Source organism: Ceratosolen solmsi, unplaced genomic scaffold (assembly GCF_000503995.2).
Source record: "Ceratosolen solmsi marchali unplaced genomic scaffold, CerSol_1.0 scaffold31, whole genome shotgun sequence".
Taxonomy (NCBI): domain Eukaryota; kingdom Metazoa; phylum Arthropoda; class Insecta; order Hymenoptera; family Agaonidae; genus Ceratosolen; species Ceratosolen solmsi.
The window spans coordinates 4,769,451-4,790,038 of NW_011948432.1; the positions used below are offsets into that span (position 1 = coordinate 4,769,451).

A 20,588-nucleotide genomic window follows, 5' to 3' on the forward strand; every position below is an offset into this window, starting at 1 on the left:
ACAAATTTTCGAAAGACGATAGTTTCTTTATTATGAAATTATGAACGTATCTCATCAATAACGCTACGTCAATCCTCATTTTCGTTTTTCATTTAATTATTTATTATTTATTACAGTAGCCGTCTTATCGGTAGTTGGCTTCACAATGACTTACGCATTATCATAATGTAAAAAATATTACGCGACAGAATCCTTTATTACATTTGTCGATAGGGCGCTGCTATTATTAACAATAGCGTGGGAAATTTCAAATAAACTTATGTATTGTCTAAGGGCAAAATGTGATTGCCCTGTGGCAGAAAATTGGCAATTAATGCCTCGGCGAGTGTTGAAATTGCACGATCTCGTCAATACTCGCCGTTAAATTAACGCTAACGACTACGAATGAAAATACGACGGCGGCGTTGCAGGTGGACTGTTTGGTAAGGATGTTCAGAGGCGCAAGGCTTTTTCCCTCGCAATTCGGACGATAAACGAATGCATTTATAATCGTCAAATATGCGATATGATCAGCGAGTGCAGGAGCGGAATAAACTGCGACGTTTTTCATTTTATAAAATTTGCGGCATTGGTGATGGAACTCGATGAGGATATGGATAACGTTTTTAACAAAGGTTCGTACGCCATTGCCATACACTTATTTATTTATTTTTTCTCTACTTTTAATGCGCATAGATAGTGACGAAGGCGGCATTTAAAGTACATTGGCATTCTTTAATATGTTTGGATGAAATATTCTTGAGCTTAATGATTAAAAAAAGTTATAAGTTGTGCTGACCGAACAAGCGATTTAATGTATGGATAACGAGGCACAAATTATTTCATATTTCATTAATACATCAATAAAGTTTATAAAATCATCCCATACGCTAGCACATGAATAATAAAATCCAATTGATATAAAATTTTACGACTAATTTTACGGATATTCAATATATGCAATGTAATCCCGCGCAACGAGAAATTATATCTACTTACTACGGTCATGTCAAACATCGTATAATTTTTTTTTTTTTTTTTTTTTTTTTTTTTTTTTTTGTTAAGCGCTTAGTTATTTATATATTTCTAATATAACGTTTCACGTAATATTGACGATGTTGTCATTGATAATGGAGATTCTATGTGAAATACTTATCGACGAGACGTCGGACCTTAAATTTTCTAATTATGTATGATTAAAAATTCTATCGCGCGCGAGTGGTGTAAAGGGAGCAAGAGCAAGAGAAAGATGGTATATTGCAAATAAAAAAAAAAAAAAAAAAAAAAAAAAAAAAAAAAAAAATATCTCAAAATCAATGTAAATATTATTACAAATTAGGTGCTATTTTTTCTGTTATTTCTTTATTTTGAAGTTGAAGAACTGTCGGGGCATAGAAATAAAATTATGGCAAATAATGAGGATGGACTTTCAGCGATCATTGGACCGCAAAATAAAATTAGCGCAAGTTACATCGATGGTCTGTGCGAATTACACGATATACCGCATATTGTGATAAATCGACAAGCGAATCACGACAGATCGAGGACGATAAACCTTTATCCAGATCAAGAAGTATTGTCAACAGTAAGGATAATGTATTAGTATTATGTTTATGATTAATTTATAATTATTATTTTATGATTAATCGAAGATGAGGTGCATTGATGAGATCGTTGATCGTAGCCGTTGTTAATGTTGATGATTCATGAAATAGAAGCACCTTTTCAATTACAAAATTTTATATTTATTTGAGCAGCTTTGGCAGTCGTAGGTTGCTAATTCTTATTGCAAATGTATAATGATTTCGGCTAATCGAAAACGGCTAACCACAAAGATAGGAGATCAGCATTAGCTGACTATTAAAATTAATAAACGGATTATCGAACAATATTAGGGATTATAATAGAGACGTAGCTTACGTAAAGGCTTTATTTATAACATTTACAATGCTATTTGAGAAAGGGACTGACACAGGAGTTGGCGATTTTCGTAACACGAGAACCAACATTTCGCTCTTCCCGGCGGTCTAGATCTTTTTAAACTGGTACCAATAAATAAAGTGAATTAGATTTTTTTGCTTTCAATCGGATATTTCAATCGGCGGCGTGACGATAATAAGTAATTTTAATCGTATTATTTGGCCATTATTAGTCGATCGATCGTAATGAAAAATTATACTTAAACGAAAATTGCCCTCATCTACGATACTACAATGTACTTAGTTTTATAGTAATTAATGCCTAGGTGTACGTAAAGGTCGTCGAGAGACTTAATTGGACATCGTTTTTGATACTCTATGAGAATACCGATCATTTCTTGAACTTAAATCAGCTTCTAAAAATGTATGGTCCATTTGCATATCCAGTTTATGCTATTAGATTGGGTAATGGGCCGAACTACAGGTGGGTAGATTATTATTTGTTTGATCGGCTTAAATGTCGAATGATTTCGTAAATAATGACCGAGGTCGCTATTTATACGAACACGTGTGATTTTAGCGAGCCATTGCTGATAGCAAAAGAAAAGAATATCAGGAGCCTTGTAATCGACTGCTCGCCCGAGCATCTCTCACAAATATTGAAAGAAACGCAAGAAGTCGGTATGATGACAGAGTCGTACCATTACTTTATTACGTCGTTGGTGAGTTTCGCTTTTTCTAATATTATTTCTCATTGCGAATTTATCATAGTGATAGCCAGCAGTTGGTTATTCAACTTGACGCGATTGTTTTAAATTTGATAATGAACCGTGGACCTGCGATATCAGAGGAATAGACCAACGAAGGGAATTAATTTGCTATTCGCAGGATCTGCAAAGTCTCGATTTGCGTTCGTATCAATTCTCAGGTGTGAATATAAATGGCTTAAGACTGGTGGATCCTGATAATCCTTTCGTCAAAGAATTCGTAAGCAGTCGTTTCGATGACTTTGAGATTGAGAAGGTGGAGCAGCTACGGATGTCCGACGCTTTAATGTTCGATGCCGTGATCTTTTTTGCCCAAGGATATAAGGATCTCGCTTACGAATACGAGATAACTGGCAAGAAATTGTCATCTAAATATCCCAACATCGAACCTTGGCGTCATGGACTTAGTTTGCGCAATTACATCCTATACGTGAGTGTGATATAACCGCTGCTTTATATTACACGTATCTTATCATTAATAATCATTGTTATTGACTTTGCACAAAACCAATCTCGACGATAATTTAATGAAAAAAAAGAAAAAAAAAAGAAAAAAAAAAAAAAAAAAAAAAAAAAAAAAAAAACAAGAACAACCATTTTTTTCTTTTCTCTTTTCTTTTTTTTTCTTTTTTTTTTCTTTTTTTCTCATGGCACAAACGCACGCAAGTGTGCTTGTACGAATTCTGCAGACTCGGTTGCTTTATTGTTGATGCCTTCCACGTCCATCCTTAATATCAAGGATACTTATGCAGTATCAAATGTATTCGAAAAAATTGTGCAAAATATCAACAACTAACGTAAAGAAACGATTATTACTTTTATTTAAAGAATGTAAAATTAAGATATAGTCGTTCAAAAACCAATAATATATAATAAAGTTTGGTGTAAAGAGTAATGCATATTCTATCCGTTGAAATAATTAAATTTATTTTTAGTACAATAGTATAAATATATATCAAAATTCCGATGGAAGTCTGTAAATATTAATTTCAATATATTACTTTCTGTTTAATACTCGTCGACAAAATATTCTTTTAAATCTAAATCGATCAAAATGGATGAAAAATTATAATGAATAACCTTTATAATGTAAGTGATATTATCGGTTTATTAAAATTAATACGAAGAAATATATGAATTATCTATCGTTTTTAATATTGAATAATACAATCTGATTAGCAAAACAAAAGAAAAGAAAAAATTGAGATATATGTATATAATAAATTTTTTAAATGTTATGAAATTCACAATTGAACGTTAAGATTTTGTAATGTAAACGAGTGTATTCATTTTAAATTTTAAAATTAGCAAATTTTTCTAATATCTTTCATATAATTATTATTAATCATATATGAAATACACAAGGCTTATTCTATAATTTCGATGATATTAATTTAGGGAAATTAATAATTTTTACTCCAAATTCTTGAATAAATACATTATGTAAATATGTAAATAAAAACTTTGCACGAATCATATCAAAGATGAAAGTTTAGTATTTCAAAGTTGATAATTGTAATGTCGCTTGCAGATATTCATTGAAAATTTTAATTTCATAATCTTAATCATCGTTCTGGCATCGGATGTTCATTATTTTAAAGATATATTCATGATTAATACATAATTATTACAATTTTTATGAATTTATATGAATACTTTTAAGAAATGGAATATTTGCAAATAATTTTTAGAAACATTATTTTGCTTATCATGTCTTTCAAGAACTCAAAATAATAGTAAATTTCTCGGCTTTGCTTAATAAATCCAATGAACATTGTTAAAGATAATAACTAAATTGTCATTTATATCTTTACGTAGGAGTACTTTATCCTTTCTCAGAGAGTCCTCTTATGATCTTAGTACAATTGTCATTTGGTAAATACTGTTAAAAATTAATATAACAACGAGAATAATAATATACGATAATTATTCTTAGGATAAATAGATAAATAGGTAGGTAAATAAATAATATGCGTGGTATTAATGTTGAATATTTTGAAAATATTTTTTCAGAATACAGTAAACGGTTTAACAGGGCCGGTGATGCTCGACAGCGATGGACGCCGAAGGAGATTTAAGTTGGATATTCTAAATTTTCATAAATCTGGGATTACGAAAATTGGCACTTGGAATCCGGATACTGGATTCGATGATCTTCACGTAATCAATGAAATAAAGACGAAGCACTTTAATGTTTTAATTACATTGGTAAAGTAAATTTTTTAAATTTAGTTATTCGTCGTAGCAAAGAAATTACATGTTTACGGGGGCGGGGGGGGGGAAACTTTCAATAGAATACATTTAATTTAATTGATTTCTTAGCGAAATATTATTACTATTTTAAGCATTTGTAATTCAATAATGAATTTTGTATATAAAAATATTTCGTGAAATACCAATGCGGTTCAAAGGCTGTGCTTTTCAATAAACAAATCGCCGAAATATCTAATGTGATTAAAATTTTTTTTTTTTTTTTTTTAACCAAATTATCGTGAAATCTCTATAAGAATCTCTATAAGCTTGATAAACTAAGTAATGCAGGAATGAAAGTCAGTGCAAACAAACCATTTTAGCGATTCGGTTAATCCCAATTTTTGGCGAATTTATTAGACACGAGTGCCACTCTATTTACGCACATTTTTCTTATTATTTGCGTTAATGGAGCAACAAATTATGATTGAACTATGGTGGAACATCGTAAAAATGGTTGCCACCAATTATAATAAGCTAACTGTTAAATAAGCATAATAGCATTATTTAATTGGAATAAAAAATATCATTCCAATGTTAATTTATTATTCGTCCTGCATTTTCACGTGCATTTAAGACTAATTGCATAAGTCTCGGTCTGTAGGTCTTGAAATTCTCCACTTCCACGTTAAGGAATGATCATCTATAATGATAATTATTGTCATTATTTGTCAATTAAAATCTTTTTTAATTTACAATTTAATTGCACGATTGATAGGTAACGCATTACTTAGTCGTAAATCCATGGGGTTTGATTTTTCGTCAATACAGCAATGGACCATTTGCATTTTTATTGCCGTATTTCTTCTTATTATTTAGTTGTATTAACCGTAACGAGGAAGTGGAGCTCTCGAATGATTTACAAATTTGAAAAATTCATTAGAATAGCGATCTGCAATGGCACTCTTCGGGACAAGTGAGAAAGAGCCATTATGAATGTACGTGCTTAAATAAGAAGTTTACATACGTTGTTTATTGGCATTTCGCTTTCCTTTAATCACTATCTCATTATTGAAGCAATGCTTGTACATTATACAGAATCCGCCATATGCAATGAGAGTGAACTTCTCAAAGAGCTTGGAGGGCAATGATAGATACGAAGGCTTCGTCATTGACATTATCAAGGAACTTAGCCGAATGATTGGCTTTAATTACACATTTTACGTGCAGGATGATTCGCAAAATGGCGTCTGCAATAAAACCCTAAACGGCCAGTGCATTTGCACTGGTATGATGGAAAAAATCTTAAGCGGGGTAAGTGTATTATTATGGGGCTTGGAATGGCCAATAAAATTAATCGTATCGATCGACATTAAACGCATTAAATGTCAATGCTTCGTTCGACATTCAGTATATAAATTACACAAATTTTGCGATATACGGGCGTTCAATTAAGAAAGATTCGCCTGTTTCTCGAGTCGTTAAATATATATTTAATTCAAGTCAAATTTAATTCAATAATTATCATCTTATTATTATTATATTACTGCGAAACGCGCCTACCTTATTCTATTCTACATTACTCTTACTTTTTAACATTTATTTCGCACGTTTCATGTTAGTTTGTGTAAACTGTCGGGGCGACATTGTCCTCGTGTATCGGCTCGGTAAAATCATTGACGATTATTTAAAGGCCAACGAGGTCTCGTAGAGTGATCGTTGAGACGACCTCGTTGGTAAAAAGGGGACGGAGAGAAGAAAAATTCCTCGACGTTTATAAGACTTTAAGAAGCTAACGATCGGTGAGCTCGGGCACGAAGTTTACATCAGAGTCAGCCCCATTGGTAGGAGACTCCCTCTTCGAGCTTGAGCTTTACAAGCTGCATCTGAATTATAGAAAATGCAAATGGCCATCACGGACCTGACCATAACCGAGGAGCGTGAGCTTTGCGTCGACTTTTCCACGGCTTTTTGGAATCTCGGGATGAGCATCTTGTACAAGAAGCCGATGAAAGCTCCGCGTACCCACTTCTCCTTCCTCGCGACCTTTCACTCTTACGTCTGGATCTACCTGGCGCTCATCTTCATTTTCGTCTCGCTGCTATTCTTCGTCCTGGGCCGTGTGAGTCCTGCCGAGTGGAACAACACGTATCCCTGCATCGAGGAGCCCAACGAGCTGCAGAATCAATTCACCATAACCAATTCGTTCTGGTTCACCATCGGCGCCATAATGCAGCAGGGCTCGGAGATCGCGCCCATGTTAGTTTGCTTCAGCTTACATTCAATACAAATTAACAATTGCAATTAACCACGTAGATATTGGGCGCAATGCCACGTGATTCATAAGCCATTGGTAAACTTAACGTGGCGATTAGACGATTAGGTAGGGTTAGTTTTAGTAGGTTAAACGACGCTTTCTCCCTGGTTCGTTGGAGTGCTGCTCGGAGGCGATTTCCAATATCGGCAAGAAGGATAATAATGATAATAATGATAATAATGATGAATCCCAGGTGTAGGATGGAGCAGCAGATTATTAAGGTCCACCGTTATATTACCTGTAATCTCGATTATTGTTAATACGTTGACGTTTGCCAGATTGGCTGCAGTGGCCAAAAAGTTTGAGCAAAGTTTTATGCGCGATTCGTATATGTATGGAATATCATACGGCAGCGTAATATCAAAAAATAATTGTCATGCAATATTAAGCCAGAAATAACAAGCTTTATACGCGCAGTATTGATAATTATTGACAGTATTAATGAATTTTCAGCATCTTTAACTATTCTAATCGCCATTACTTTCAATCACATTAACTCGATTATATAGAATATTTCAAACTTTTTATTTTTATTTTGTTCTACATTATTTCCTAAGTCTTTTTCGCGTTAATATGAATTGTGATAGCGCGACGCAAATACAGCTCAATAAACACAAAATTAATGATGAAAAACATTTCACAGGAAACTTATCAAAATGGTCAATTCGTATAACGCGAAATCGCTTTAATGCATTTAGAGATTAAAAGTGTAATTACTTTGGTCGTAAAAAAAAAAAATAACTCGACGGAGAAAGTATTTATTTTCTTCACATTTCACACACACACACAAATACGCAAACGCACAGAGAGAGAGAGAGATAGAGATAGATAGAGATGCGCGTGCGTGCGTATGTGTATATACCTAGTTTTGTATGAGAAAGACGTAAAAAATTTCATTCAAAGAGTTAAGAGACAAATTTCACACTAGTTTTGTATGAGAAAGACGTAAAAAATTTCATTCAAAGAGTTAAGAGACAAATTTCACACGAGTATTAACGTTACAGATCGAAATCTACGAGAACCTTGGCTGGCTGCTGGTGGTTTTTCTGCTTAATCATCGTATCGACTTACACGGCCAATTTGACCGCGTTTTTAACTATCGAGAGTCCCGTTAAAGTGGTTAGGGGCATCGAGGACTTGTATAATCAAACGGCTATTAAATTTGGAGCAAAAAAGGATGGATCGACCTTTATGTATTTTCAGGTAGGTTAGCCGATAAATAACTTTTGCGTTGGCGTCTCGATTTACCAAGCATTATCACAACAAGTATTGTGAGTGGTGAAGCGAGCAACGTTAGAAGTATAATTGCCGTTTAGGCATAAATGCGTAAAATTACGAGGGATTAATGAGAGAAAACAAACGTCGCCCGTGCCATTAGAGCTCGAAAAATCCAAAGCACCGAGGACTCGCCGAAAAGATGAAATCGAAGGAGTGGGAAAAGTGGATGGTGACGTCCAACGATCAGGCGATCCACTTGGCGAAAACGGAAAATTACGCCTTTATAATGGAATCGTCGTCGATCGAGTACATTCAGTATCGAGAATGCGACTTGGAACAAGCCGGTCCACTCATCGACCAAAAGTCCTACGCCATTGCTTATGCCAAAAGTGAGATATTGAAATTAACGTTTAACCCCAATAACCACATGGGTATAGGGTATTTTGTACACTGCTGACGTTGCAATTGGAAAATGCCGAAACGCGAGAAATGTAATTCCAGTTCCAGTTACATTCGAATTTATCATACTCAATATTCATTATCGCTTAACAATGAGCGCTAAACACGCACTTTGGCAACCTCGAATTCTCCTAATCGTAATAATAGGCGCATTTGATAAGTTATTAAAAATTATCCGAACCTTGGTAAAATGCTTATTTGAATATGTCGTTTTAATAAAATCATAGCATCCATCGAGTCACAATATTCGTCGATGGATATTTAAAAATATTTCTAGACGTGGGTCCATTTATCGAATACGAATGGTTTTATAAGCTTCGATTATCCCTTGGTGTACAAAATTCTCTATTTCTGCAATACCCCTCCAGCCTACTGAAAACCAAACTGAAATGAAATACCTTTCTAGATTTTGAGTACCATCAGCAAATAAGTAGAGCCATTTCAGTACTTCAAGAAAAGCTTATCATCATGGAGTTTTACAATAAATGGTGGAAGGAGAAGGGCGCGGTTTGTTTTGTAAGTTGCAACATACAATTATTAATAAACATTGGATCATTATTTCTCAATGTACAATAATATTAGATTGAAATATTAGCGTGGATTATCGTGAAGACGTAAGCGTCTTATTCGTCTTATTCCTCAATTAATACGTAAAGAGAGCGAGAGAGAGAGAGCGAGAGAGAGAGAGAGAGATTAATCGAATCGTTTTACTTGTTCTTTATTTTTACAAATGCAATCACCCGGGCGACCAAGAGCTCAAATTCCAATACACCAGCTGCCATGAACTTGGAGCAACTCGCCGGGGTTTTTTCAGTTTTGGGAATCGGCATTGCATTGTCCTGCGCAACGACATTATGGGAATTTTGTCGCCACGTGCAGATGACTTCCAAGAAGGAAAAGGTAAATTGCTTCGCCAAAAGTCAAAATATCGATACGTACGAGAATACGTAGCAATTGCCCGTCAAAGAAAATTCTAAATTACATAATATCGGCCTATTTATCCAAATATCCGTTAAATAGCAATAATTTGCATATAATATTATTATAATTTTTCTCCTTGTCGCAGGCCAGCTTTATAAATATGTTCTCATCCGAAATGAAGCAAATAACAAAGTCCAAAGCCGTTAAACCAGTGCTAAGACGAAATAAATCAACGGAATCAAACGTAACTGGTGGTGTCTATTCGTGTAATTATACAATGACAACTCAAGCTTAATTTGCCAATAAAAGCAAATTTATTACATTGGCGGTAATTAGGGCGAACCGACATTTGAACTTTATCTCTCTTTTCAATCATTTGCCGATTACCTCTTTCTTATTGTATAAGTAATTTTATAATGGTAAACTTATTAAAAGGCGAGGCATAATTCGTTGTACAATTTGTTTATAGTATAGCATAGCGTATATTTAATATAACGTTTAAATTATTAACGACAAAATTAAAAGCAATTGATACAGAGTTATGAATTAATCAATCTTTTTATGCAAATAGACGCATTTGAACATTCGTATTTATTGTCATTATTATATAAAATCATAGGGATTAATTTGGATTGATAAGAAATTCTTTGCTGATAACATACATGTGCTGTAAATTTTTAACGGGGAAAAATTTACTTAAACGATATTTTTCTCTCTCCTTTTCTCTATATTATGCATTTCGCTATTTGAAATCGTATTTTTCATTTAATATTCGCGTTCAATATCTAATATTGTTATAACTTTAAGGAATTAGAAAATAATACATTTTATTTATTTATTTATTTATTTATTTATTATTATTATTATTATTATTATTATTATTATATATATATATATATATATATATATATATATATTTTTTTTTTTATTAATATTAATTAATATTAAATTGTTAAATTTATTCCTAATTCAAAATATAATTGTGTTGCTAAAAGTCTACACTTACGTAAAATTATCAATACAGCCATAGTTATAATGAAATATAAAGAAATTTCATTCTAAGTATATAAGTATTCCGATAAATATGTTTGAACAGGTTTGAATAAATCATCACATTTATCAAATTATTCAAATTCAAATTATTTTATTGTTTATTATTTGTAAAAAAAAATGGACAATTTCATATGTTCCATAATTACATATAAATTTCTTTCATAAAAAGATTTGTAAAATATTTAATATGCATATATATATATATATATATATATATATATATATGTATACATACACGCACGCACGCACGCACGCACGCAAACATTAAAATCAAGTTAACAATAATTGACTGTAACTATTCGAATGATTTTAGAATTTATCATTAATAGACTCGTTAGTTAAAAATAACGAGTGCGCAAAGGGAAAGAAATCACTTCCAAGCTTTCCTTTTCAATTTATTAGTAGGCAAGGGAAAAAAATTGACAAAATAAATCTGTTACAAAATTTGTAAAGTAGATACATGTCAATTAGTTTTTACGCAAGTGAAATAGTCAATGGTTTTATGAAGCTTATATTATATTTCATTACGGTGGTATTCTTAGCAAGAAAAAATAAGCTTTTTTCTTCATAATTTTTTTTATTAGAATAGCTTTTTATATAATCGGTACTGTTTTCGCTTTACTTTATAAATAAATAAATTTACACTCTAACCATAAACATTGTTTTTTGTAATAAATAAAACGTACGCTTTTAATTATAAATTCGATATGCAGTTTTATCTATCTATCTATCTATCTATCTAGACATGCATGAAAAATTATTTATGTACAGAAGAAAAAATGTTTACTTTTACTTATGCAGGTGAAAAGAAAATACACTTTATTCGTAGCGTGGCGGTAACGATAAGAATATCTGATACGTAAGGACACGCTGCTTTACTATAATAATAATAATAATAATAATAAAACATTATAATACACGTATTTCATATCAAACGAATCATCACTAAATCGCATGATAATATGTACAAACACGGTCGTTCAATATGACGACTTCGCTATGATTACTATTAAAAAAAATTGAAACATAGTCGAAAAGAAAGTTTTTCCTTCGATACTTTTCACTACGTATAATCTACACGAATGTCTCAACAAAATATTTCTTTTTTTAACTAATTTTACAATCAATCTTTATTGAAGTACAGTTTGGAAAATATATTTCTTATAATTGTTTCGATCATTGCCAATAATTATTAATTATATTATATTTTGAAAGTGACAATAGGCATGACTGATGCTTCATTAATCTATTCCATTAAAGCGAAATTCTTTGCAATATTAGTCCAGCAGCTCTTGGTCTCTCTCATCCTACGAAGAAACCTAAATGCATATTTCTCATTCACGACGGCTCTCTAAAAACGCGAGCGTTAGCATTTATTCTCCACGTCCCAGTCGTCGAGGTCGCCGTCGGTCCAGCCGTCGCCTTCGACTTCCGTGGCCGTTGGCGCCAAACTGACATTAAAGACCTTCTTTGTCTCGGTCTCTATCTCGTCTGCCTCATCTAGCCGCAGAGTCTGTGTCTTTTGTATGACGGGCTCCATGTCGGTGAAAAAGTCGATATCTTCCGCGTTCTCGTTCATCGGCTTCAGATGCTTGATATCCAGCTCCGAGATGTCCGAGATTATCGGCTTCTTGGGGTACCTCGTGGACGTGAGCGGTAGCGGGACTGCAGACGCCACAGGCATAATACTCGTCGGCTTGTCCTCCCTATCGACGTCGACGTACTCATCCGTCAGCACCAGCTCACCGGACTCTGTTACGGCAGCACCCTCCGATTCGTTCTCCTGAGCATCCCAGTCAGACCAATTCTCCTCCTCGGCGAAGCTGAAGTTGGTCTCTGATTTATCCTCGCCGCCGTCGGGCGACGGCCTCTCGGGCAAACATAACCCCGTCATTTCGGGACCTATCGGGCTGCTCGTCGTATTTACGCTCTTGCAGGGGCTGCTGAACCTTACGTGACGGTTCTTCTTGTTCCTTTGGTGTTTGTTGGGACGACCGTCGGTGAAGAGCTTCCCCCTGTTGCCGCCAATGACCGTGGCTGCGCCAAGAATCGGCACGAGGTCGGCAAGGGCGCGCAGGGTAGTGCTTACCAAGTAATCGTCCGTGTCTTTGATACCAACGAGGAGTTCCGGTAACACGCGGTGCCTCAGATCCTCTATTTGAAATGTTTTCACGAACAGATGCAAATGCAACAGCAATAATAACCTGATGGGAGTGTCGCGAACACAAAAGACTTGGAGTAGCTGCGGGACGAGGCACGCTTGAAAGGTAGAAATGGATAGGAGGCCGGAGTCATCGTCATTTTCTGCGAAGCAACGGACGGGCCAACGTTATTCACCAAAGTATCGTTAATGTTCTTATTGTTAATAATGACAAATGGATTTGCGTTTTGAAAGGATGATTTGCGTTTGAAGTATGGCTGATGAAATAAATTTGTATCTAATCTTCTCACCTTTTGGCTTTAAAATAATGGGAAGAAATTTCGTTTGAGCTGTCGCATCTAATAGGACCATTCGTGATAATAGTAATTTTCCAAGCTGCTCGGCGACAATTTTCTCAGGAAAATTTTGCAATTGCGAGACTAATTTACTGCAACAATTACAATATTATGAGCGCGTGTAGAAGCAATGCGAACTGAATCGTTCGGATCGAAGCCTCGAAGCACGAAGCATAAAGATACTTACGAAAAGAATTCTTCCTTCTCGTTTTCATTTTTTAAAGGCAATTCCGTTAAAAATGCATAGATATTCATGAAGTTATGATTGAAAAATGGATGGTGAACTAGACAATCGAGCGTAGTGTCTTTTAATTTCTCTTTACACAGTTGTTTAAATTCACTTAAACCAGGAACATCGTCTGCAAAAAATTTTATACAATTAGGAGTTTTGTCAACTTGAAGAGACGTAATGGCAAATATTTCTTATGCGCTATTTCTCATATGGGACGCTTTACCTTCATTTTTTATCTTTAAGACGTCTTCCGCCAATACAGCGAATGCATATTTGTCGATGGCAGACGGATTATCTGAAATGGTCTGTATCGACGTTTCCTCATCAGGCGATATTGCATTTTCATAGCGATACATCTTTATTTTTCTGAGGTACATTAGATTTAATTCTGAAATTTGACACAGATATTCTAAGCCTCCCAATTTCCAACCGCCCTCCGACGTCACATAAATAGAGCTACTGCAGACATTGTTATGAGAGCTCGAGGCCTTTTGGTGAAGGAAAAGGAGAGCTCCCAATATACTATATAAACCAACGCAAATTTGCAACGTAGTCTGAGTGCCTATGACCTGTACAAGAGGCTTCACCTCCTCCGTGGCAAGGAAGAACTTGCTACCCTTCGACCAAGAAGACACGTACTTAAGTATATATGGATGGCGATGAACCATCAAATTCTAAAACAGAATGACAAAACTGTTACATGGGAATAAAATGAAATTGTAATATTGCCAACGTCAAAGAATTGTTAATATGGTGTGTATATATCGATTACGAATTTGACAACACATCAATGCGCCAAATGAAACGTACTTTCGCTGCTTTTTCTAAAGGTGACGGTTTACCAAAGCTCGCATCAGAATGTAAGGAAGGCTCGCTAATGAATATTGACAAATTTTGGGGGTTAGGTCCTTGAATTTTTGAGCTGTGATGCGTCCAGAAATCAGTGATTTCCAGCGCTTTATCGTCGATTTCCAAGCCTTTCAAGACACTTTTTTCGTTTCCCATTATGGGCAATGCTTTAACAACGAATTTCCCACGATGTAGAATTTCGTCCAACGCTGCTTAACATTCGATCGTTATCATTGCAATGCATATACATACTCCGGTGGGTTTTCCCACACATCTAACGTGGATAAAAATAGTTTCTGTATTGTGATTATGTTGGTTTGGCGCTTCTTACCAATAAACATTTTACCTACTCTCTCTCTCTCTCTCTCTCTCTCTCTCTCTCTCTCTCTCTCTCTCTCTCTTTAATACGATATTATTTTTCTCCCATGCATCGGCGACTTATGACGTTCACTTTACTTTTACGAGGTAAAAAAGAGCAAAACAAAAAAAAAAAAATTGATTTTTAATTTATCATGTATAACGTTTCGTACGTAAAGGGGGGGGGGGGGGATGGATCGGGGAGAAATTACAAATATTTAATAATTGCATTAGCCATTATCGATTATCGTCATTGCATTTATGAATTATAAAATGCAGCTGATATTTTTTTTTATACATACACGCGTGAACGCTCATTTATTTGTCTATATTAATATATTATATAAAATGTATATTATTATTTGATTGATTTCAGATCGAATGACATGTTTGTTAAACTATTACAGAAATATATATATATATATATATTTTTTTTTTGTTTTTTAAATCGTATGTTATTTATTATAATTACATGACCATGAGAGACAAGGAAAGCACATATTTCAAATATATTTAAAAAACTGCATTGCTGTTGGGAATATATGGCCGAAACAAATTATATTTGTATAATTGACATTTTCACTTACCTTATTTTAAATAGTAAAATTATATTTCCTTTTGATAGTATACTTCACGATGAGCTATATCGAATTGGGCGATAAAACAAGAAAATTATAATTATTATATAATGAATATTTAAATATTGTTCACATAAATCAATTATGTTTATCCAATATATTTCTTATAACATTTAAATGAAAATAATTTTTCCTTGAAATTCAAACAGCTTCATATCTATCATAAACTCATAAACTCGATAAATCCATGAAAATGATATTTTTCATGATTTCATGTTGTAATCGCTTAGGCTCCCAATACAATGGCACCAACGTGTTATTAAGTATTTACATAAATATATAAATATTCAAATGCAATAATGAAAATTATTGTTATAACAGTATAAACATGTTTATCTTTCAATGTAACTGACTGCTTCAAAGTAACAATACTCTTGATTATCTATTGTTATTGTGATTATTAGCAAAAATCCTTTTAATCAAATTATCCTTACCTATGAAAGTTAGTTTAATTTTATCATTGAGATATTCAAAAATACACCTACTTCACATCTTAATATCTTAACGTAAATTTATTGCAATGTTAATATCATTAGCTCTCGGTTAATCTGAATTTTTCATATTTATTGTCATTTAAAATACGTTCAAATTAATATTTATCCTTAAATTATAATTATAAGATATAATTGCTGTATTAATCATTTATTTTCCAATGTTCAATCTCATTGGAATGGCAATTATAAAATTTTAGAGATAATTATTATCTACTTTCTGCAACATTAATTATACGTCTTTAATGCATAGTAAAATACATTTTATATAATTTAATATATCTCATGTATCATTGTTAACAAAAATAGCCAACACTAGTGTTTGAAAATTGTATTGAATAATTATTTTAATGCTTGCTTGACATATCCAAACACATAAAACTATATAATCTTATAATAAAATTGGTTATTTTACCTATTTAACATTTATTAAAAATAATTAAGCTCAATTATTAATTGTAATTTTATTTCTTTGATTTGACTGCATAGCGCAAGTATTTAATGAAAACGACCAATCGATTAAATAATTTGACAACAAATTATTATTATCGAGTCTATGATATAAATCTCAAATCATTGAAACAACCATATAATAATCTAATTTCATGCATTCAATGCAACGAGTATGGTCAGTTCCAAATAATAATAACAATTAGTCGTTAATAAAAAAAAATTATTTTTTAATAATTGAAAAAAAAAAAAAAAAAAAAAAAAAAAAAAACAGATTTGGTGGTGGTAGAGGGGGGGGGGTGGTGGTGTGTGGTTTGGTTGGGTTTCTTCTTTATCAGTTTGTAATGAAGAAGAAAATTATAGGTAATCAGGTAACGGGGATAATTGAGAAAAAAGACATTATTTTTTCATTGTCAAGTTGTAATCAAAACCAAGCGCACATTAAACAGAGGCGGCTCGGTTATGACTGCAACTGTGTTTTAATTTACAATTTCATTGCTGCTAAAGACAATAATTACACCGCAAGCGTAATGTTTATGCATTATTTTAGATTTCTTCTTTCCCATTTCGAAACGCCCGATACAATTATCGTTATTACTATATAAAGTTCTTTTTTGTCTTAATGATTTTAGTCGTTGTGTCATTTCTTTCATTGACTTGATTTCATCCAATATTTTCATTAATCGAAATCACAATGCACCTGTGTGTATACGTGTGTTAGTATCAATTGGCATTTTTTTTTTTTTTTTTTATTTTTTTTATATATTGTTTCTTTTTCTTTTTTTTTTGTTTGTTTTTCTTTGTTTTTTTTTTTTTTTTTGAAATAGTTAAGTAAATTTCATATCCCCTAAAATTTTGCAATTTCTTGTCATTATTACTTTATACTTTATGTATTTCTGGGTTTTAATTTAAGAAATTACGAGCTTAAAAAGTTGCAGTCTTACGCGTCTCAACTTTAATTTATTATTTTTTTCTACCCGTTTAAACGCTTTCATGTCGAAAGCCTCTCTACCTACACATCTTCGTTCCCTTACTTATTTTTGTCTTTCATCATCCACATATCTTTACAATACACAATAATTCTTAAAAATTATCTCTTCCATTGGCCAAAAACTCTATTATTCTTCCTATTCCTTAAAACTTCTTATCTTGTTGGCCGACGTCTATATAAGCGCATGCGTGTGTGTGTGCGTGTGCGTATTTATACAGAGGATATACAAAGTTTTCCCGAAGGAAAAATCTGCATTCAACGGCGTTTTCATTAATTTATGCCTAATACTAGCATAATCGGTGCGAGAACACGATGCCGATGAAGTTACGACCGTTAACTTCCTTAGTTTTTTTATTTATTTATTTATTTATTATGTCTTCGATCTGATTTTGTTGTCTTGTGTGGGCATCTTATGGGATTTAGTCGAAGGTACTCTTCATAAATCCGTTCAACTTAAAAATATCTCAAGACAATTATCGTTAATTTAACACTTAATGATATATATATCGTTAAATTAACCCGCTAGACGATTTCGATTTCCATTTCGATTCAATAATGCTTCCATACGAAAATTACCATCGTTAAGGATTCATTAATCTTTGTCATTTGTGGCAGAAGAGACGAAATGATAATTACACCGTGGGAAAAATGGGATAAAAAGGATTTCCATTTTATGCTTCTTCCAATAATAATTGCGTCTCACCTCTGACGCAATAAAAACTTAAAAAATTGGATTTTACAATAAGAGTAATAGAGTTTCGTAACTATTATTTTCTTACGTTTGTCCATTCACCTTCCCTTATCTTAATTGTCACTACCCCATCAACGTGTTAATTATCATTTAAGATAACACCGTCTCATATCCAATCTCATTTATTTGTTTGTGTGCTTTTGTTTACGTTTGTTTCTCTTTTCAGTACAGAATTCTACAGTCGATGCAATTATTTTCCTTCTACACGCATTACAAACGTTTCGTGTGCAAAGATGTAGAAATCAAGGAGAAAAACTTGTTTATTGATTATTATTATTTTTTTTCTTTTATCAATAAAATAATACAAACATAAAGAACCGTGTACAATAGCGGCGTTAAAAGAAGAAAAAAAAAAAATGATAGTCACATCGACGTTCCTGCGCCACATGCAACGACACATAAGTCAAAGAGAGAAAAAAAAGAAGATATTTTTATTTTTCGTCATACATCATCGTAATCTGGGCAGACAACAAGATTTGGTCCAATGAAAGAAAATAGAAGATTAATAATTAGGATGTTTGTCTTTTTCTCGTTTCTCATGATGTGGCTCGCTCTCTTTTTCTTTCTTTTTTTTTTCAGGTTAACGACTCGGCTACTGCTTTTTTCGTATTATACTCATTTTCATTAAAATGTCAATACTTCCGCCGAGTTTAACTCAAGGGACAGATAAATTTTACAGGCACTTTGAGGGTTGATTCAAGGGTCTGTCTTTCCGCGTTTTATCTTTATCTTTATTTATTAGTTTTAAAGCATCGGACATATTGTTATCGCTCGCTCATTATTTTGTATCATTCATTTTTCGGTTTTCACGAAGCCTATTTTAAAACGCACTGGCTTACGATAACTTACACAAACAAAGACTATCGCAGTTAATTATTCATTTTATGTTTTACAATTACACTATCTCGTCATCCTTAACGTTCAGAATTCACGGACACACAACGTTCAGTCTTTCAAGTAAAACAATATGTACAGGACACGTATTGTCAGTCGCAGTAATAATCATTCGTCGGAGTCGGCATGCGCTCTCTCTCTCTCTCTCTCTCTCTCCCTCTCATTCTTATTTATTACCACTGGACACATTAGTTTAAAAAGTAAAATAAATCGTAAAAAAATTATTTTCAGCTATGAAGACCATTTTTCTCTTTCTTTCGATATTTGACGTCCTCGGTTGCTATATTTCACAAATGAATCTTGTTTTATAAATACCAAGCATTGTCAATAGCCAGTCTTTAGTGTTAAAAAAAGAAAAAAAAAATATATATATATATAAACAGATAAATAAATAAATAAAAAAAACAGACCCCCGCACCGATGCCCGCATTTGCCTTGGATACGACTTTCTTTTTTTCACTAGAGAAAAACAAATAAGAACGTACCGACACACACTTTTGCACTAGGTATATTTAACAGTTTACCACGTACATCGACTATGTTTTATAAATATATTGCGCAGTTTGTTTCATTCGAGCAGTAACGAAGTCCGCTGAATGCACACATGCAAACAAACGTGCAGTAAAAGTATTATGAGAGAAAAAAAAAAAAGAGAGAGAGAATTGTTGATAATTGTAGCAGCAGTTATAATATAATGAGGAAAGCATCCTTCTTTTATTTAAAAATTTGATTTTCTCCTTGTTTAAAAAATTGTCGATAACGACCACCAAGCGAAAAAAGTTCGAGCTCGCCACTTCGTCAATTTCTTGCCAGTTACGTTAAGAAGCACTTTCTTCATATCGTACATGTACATGAATTTGATTCTTGGTAGTACAGTTACCATCTCTTTTACATTTCTAAAAGTTTCAGCTTAGATATATCCGCGTAATTAATAGACCTTTATTACTATTTTATATATATATATATATATATATATATATATACATACATATATATATATACATATATATATATATATATATATATATATAAAGTTACATGTGTCAATAATTTTTGTAATCTTCAAAGACATTCGACATGAGAGCATTCGAATCGGTAGTACATTTAAACTCCATATTATCATTGTCTTATATTTCTATCATTGCAGCTCCGCGACACGACGCGTAAATTCTTCTCATATCCGCTTTTAATATTACCTATCGTGAAAAAACATTTGAATTAGATGGTCGCCGAAACGACTGGCAGTAGATTTCATACCTTGAGAAAAGAAGAAAAAAAATCCAATCCAGTCTAACCCCATAGTATCGTTTCTTTCAACGGCTGCGAAATATCACGTTTAGCCGATTCAATAAAAACTATGTAACTATGGGATTTCAGTTTAATTAAACATTTGCCTTTTATTCATTATCTCAGTTTCGTCTTTATATAATAATAATAATAATAATAATAATAATAATAATAATAATAATTAATTAATAATAATTAATAATTAATTAATTAATTAATTAATTAATAATAATAATAATAATAATAATAATAATAATAGAGGATCTAATTAGAACGATAACGGAAAAATGTACAATTCATTATATTTTTTTTTTTTAAAGACAAGTGGC

General features: G+C 32.8%; 2 protein-coding genes across 2 annotated transcripts; one reads left to right on the forward strand and one right to left on the reverse strand.

Moving 5' to 3' along the window:
- Positions 1-388: 388 nt before the first annotated feature.
- Positions 389-10,065, forward strand: LOC105364417 (glutamate receptor ionotropic, kainate 3-like; the record flags this gene model as incomplete). The annotated part of the gene is made up of 13 exons (XM_011502329.1): positions 389-614; positions 1,353-1,564; positions 2,225-2,382; positions 2,479-2,620; positions 2,787-3,095; positions 4,679-4,873; positions 5,954-6,169; positions 6,753-7,114; positions 8,177-8,375; positions 8,551-8,779; positions 9,256-9,365; positions 9,603-9,749; positions 9,916-10,065. Coding segments are annotated over 13 exons (2,655 nt in total), but the record flags the coding sequence as incomplete, so codon positions are not given.
- Positions 10,066-12,189: 2,124 nt separating this feature from the next.
- LOC105364418 (protein-associating with the carboxyl-terminal domain of ezrin) lies at positions 12,190-14,652 on the reverse strand. Its single transcript, XM_011502330.1, has 6 exons — positions 14,362-14,652; positions 13,775-14,225; positions 13,507-13,678; positions 13,275-13,411; positions 12,519-13,127; positions 12,190-12,476 (listed from the first exon to the last, which is right to left on the reverse strand). The coding sequence occupies exons 1-6, from the start codon at positions 14,554-14,556 to the stop codon at positions 12,190-12,192; spliced, it is 1,851 nt and encodes a 616-aa protein (XP_011500632.1). The 5' UTR covers positions 14,557-14,652.
- Between the last annotated feature and the right edge of the window lie 5,936 nt (positions 14,653-20,588).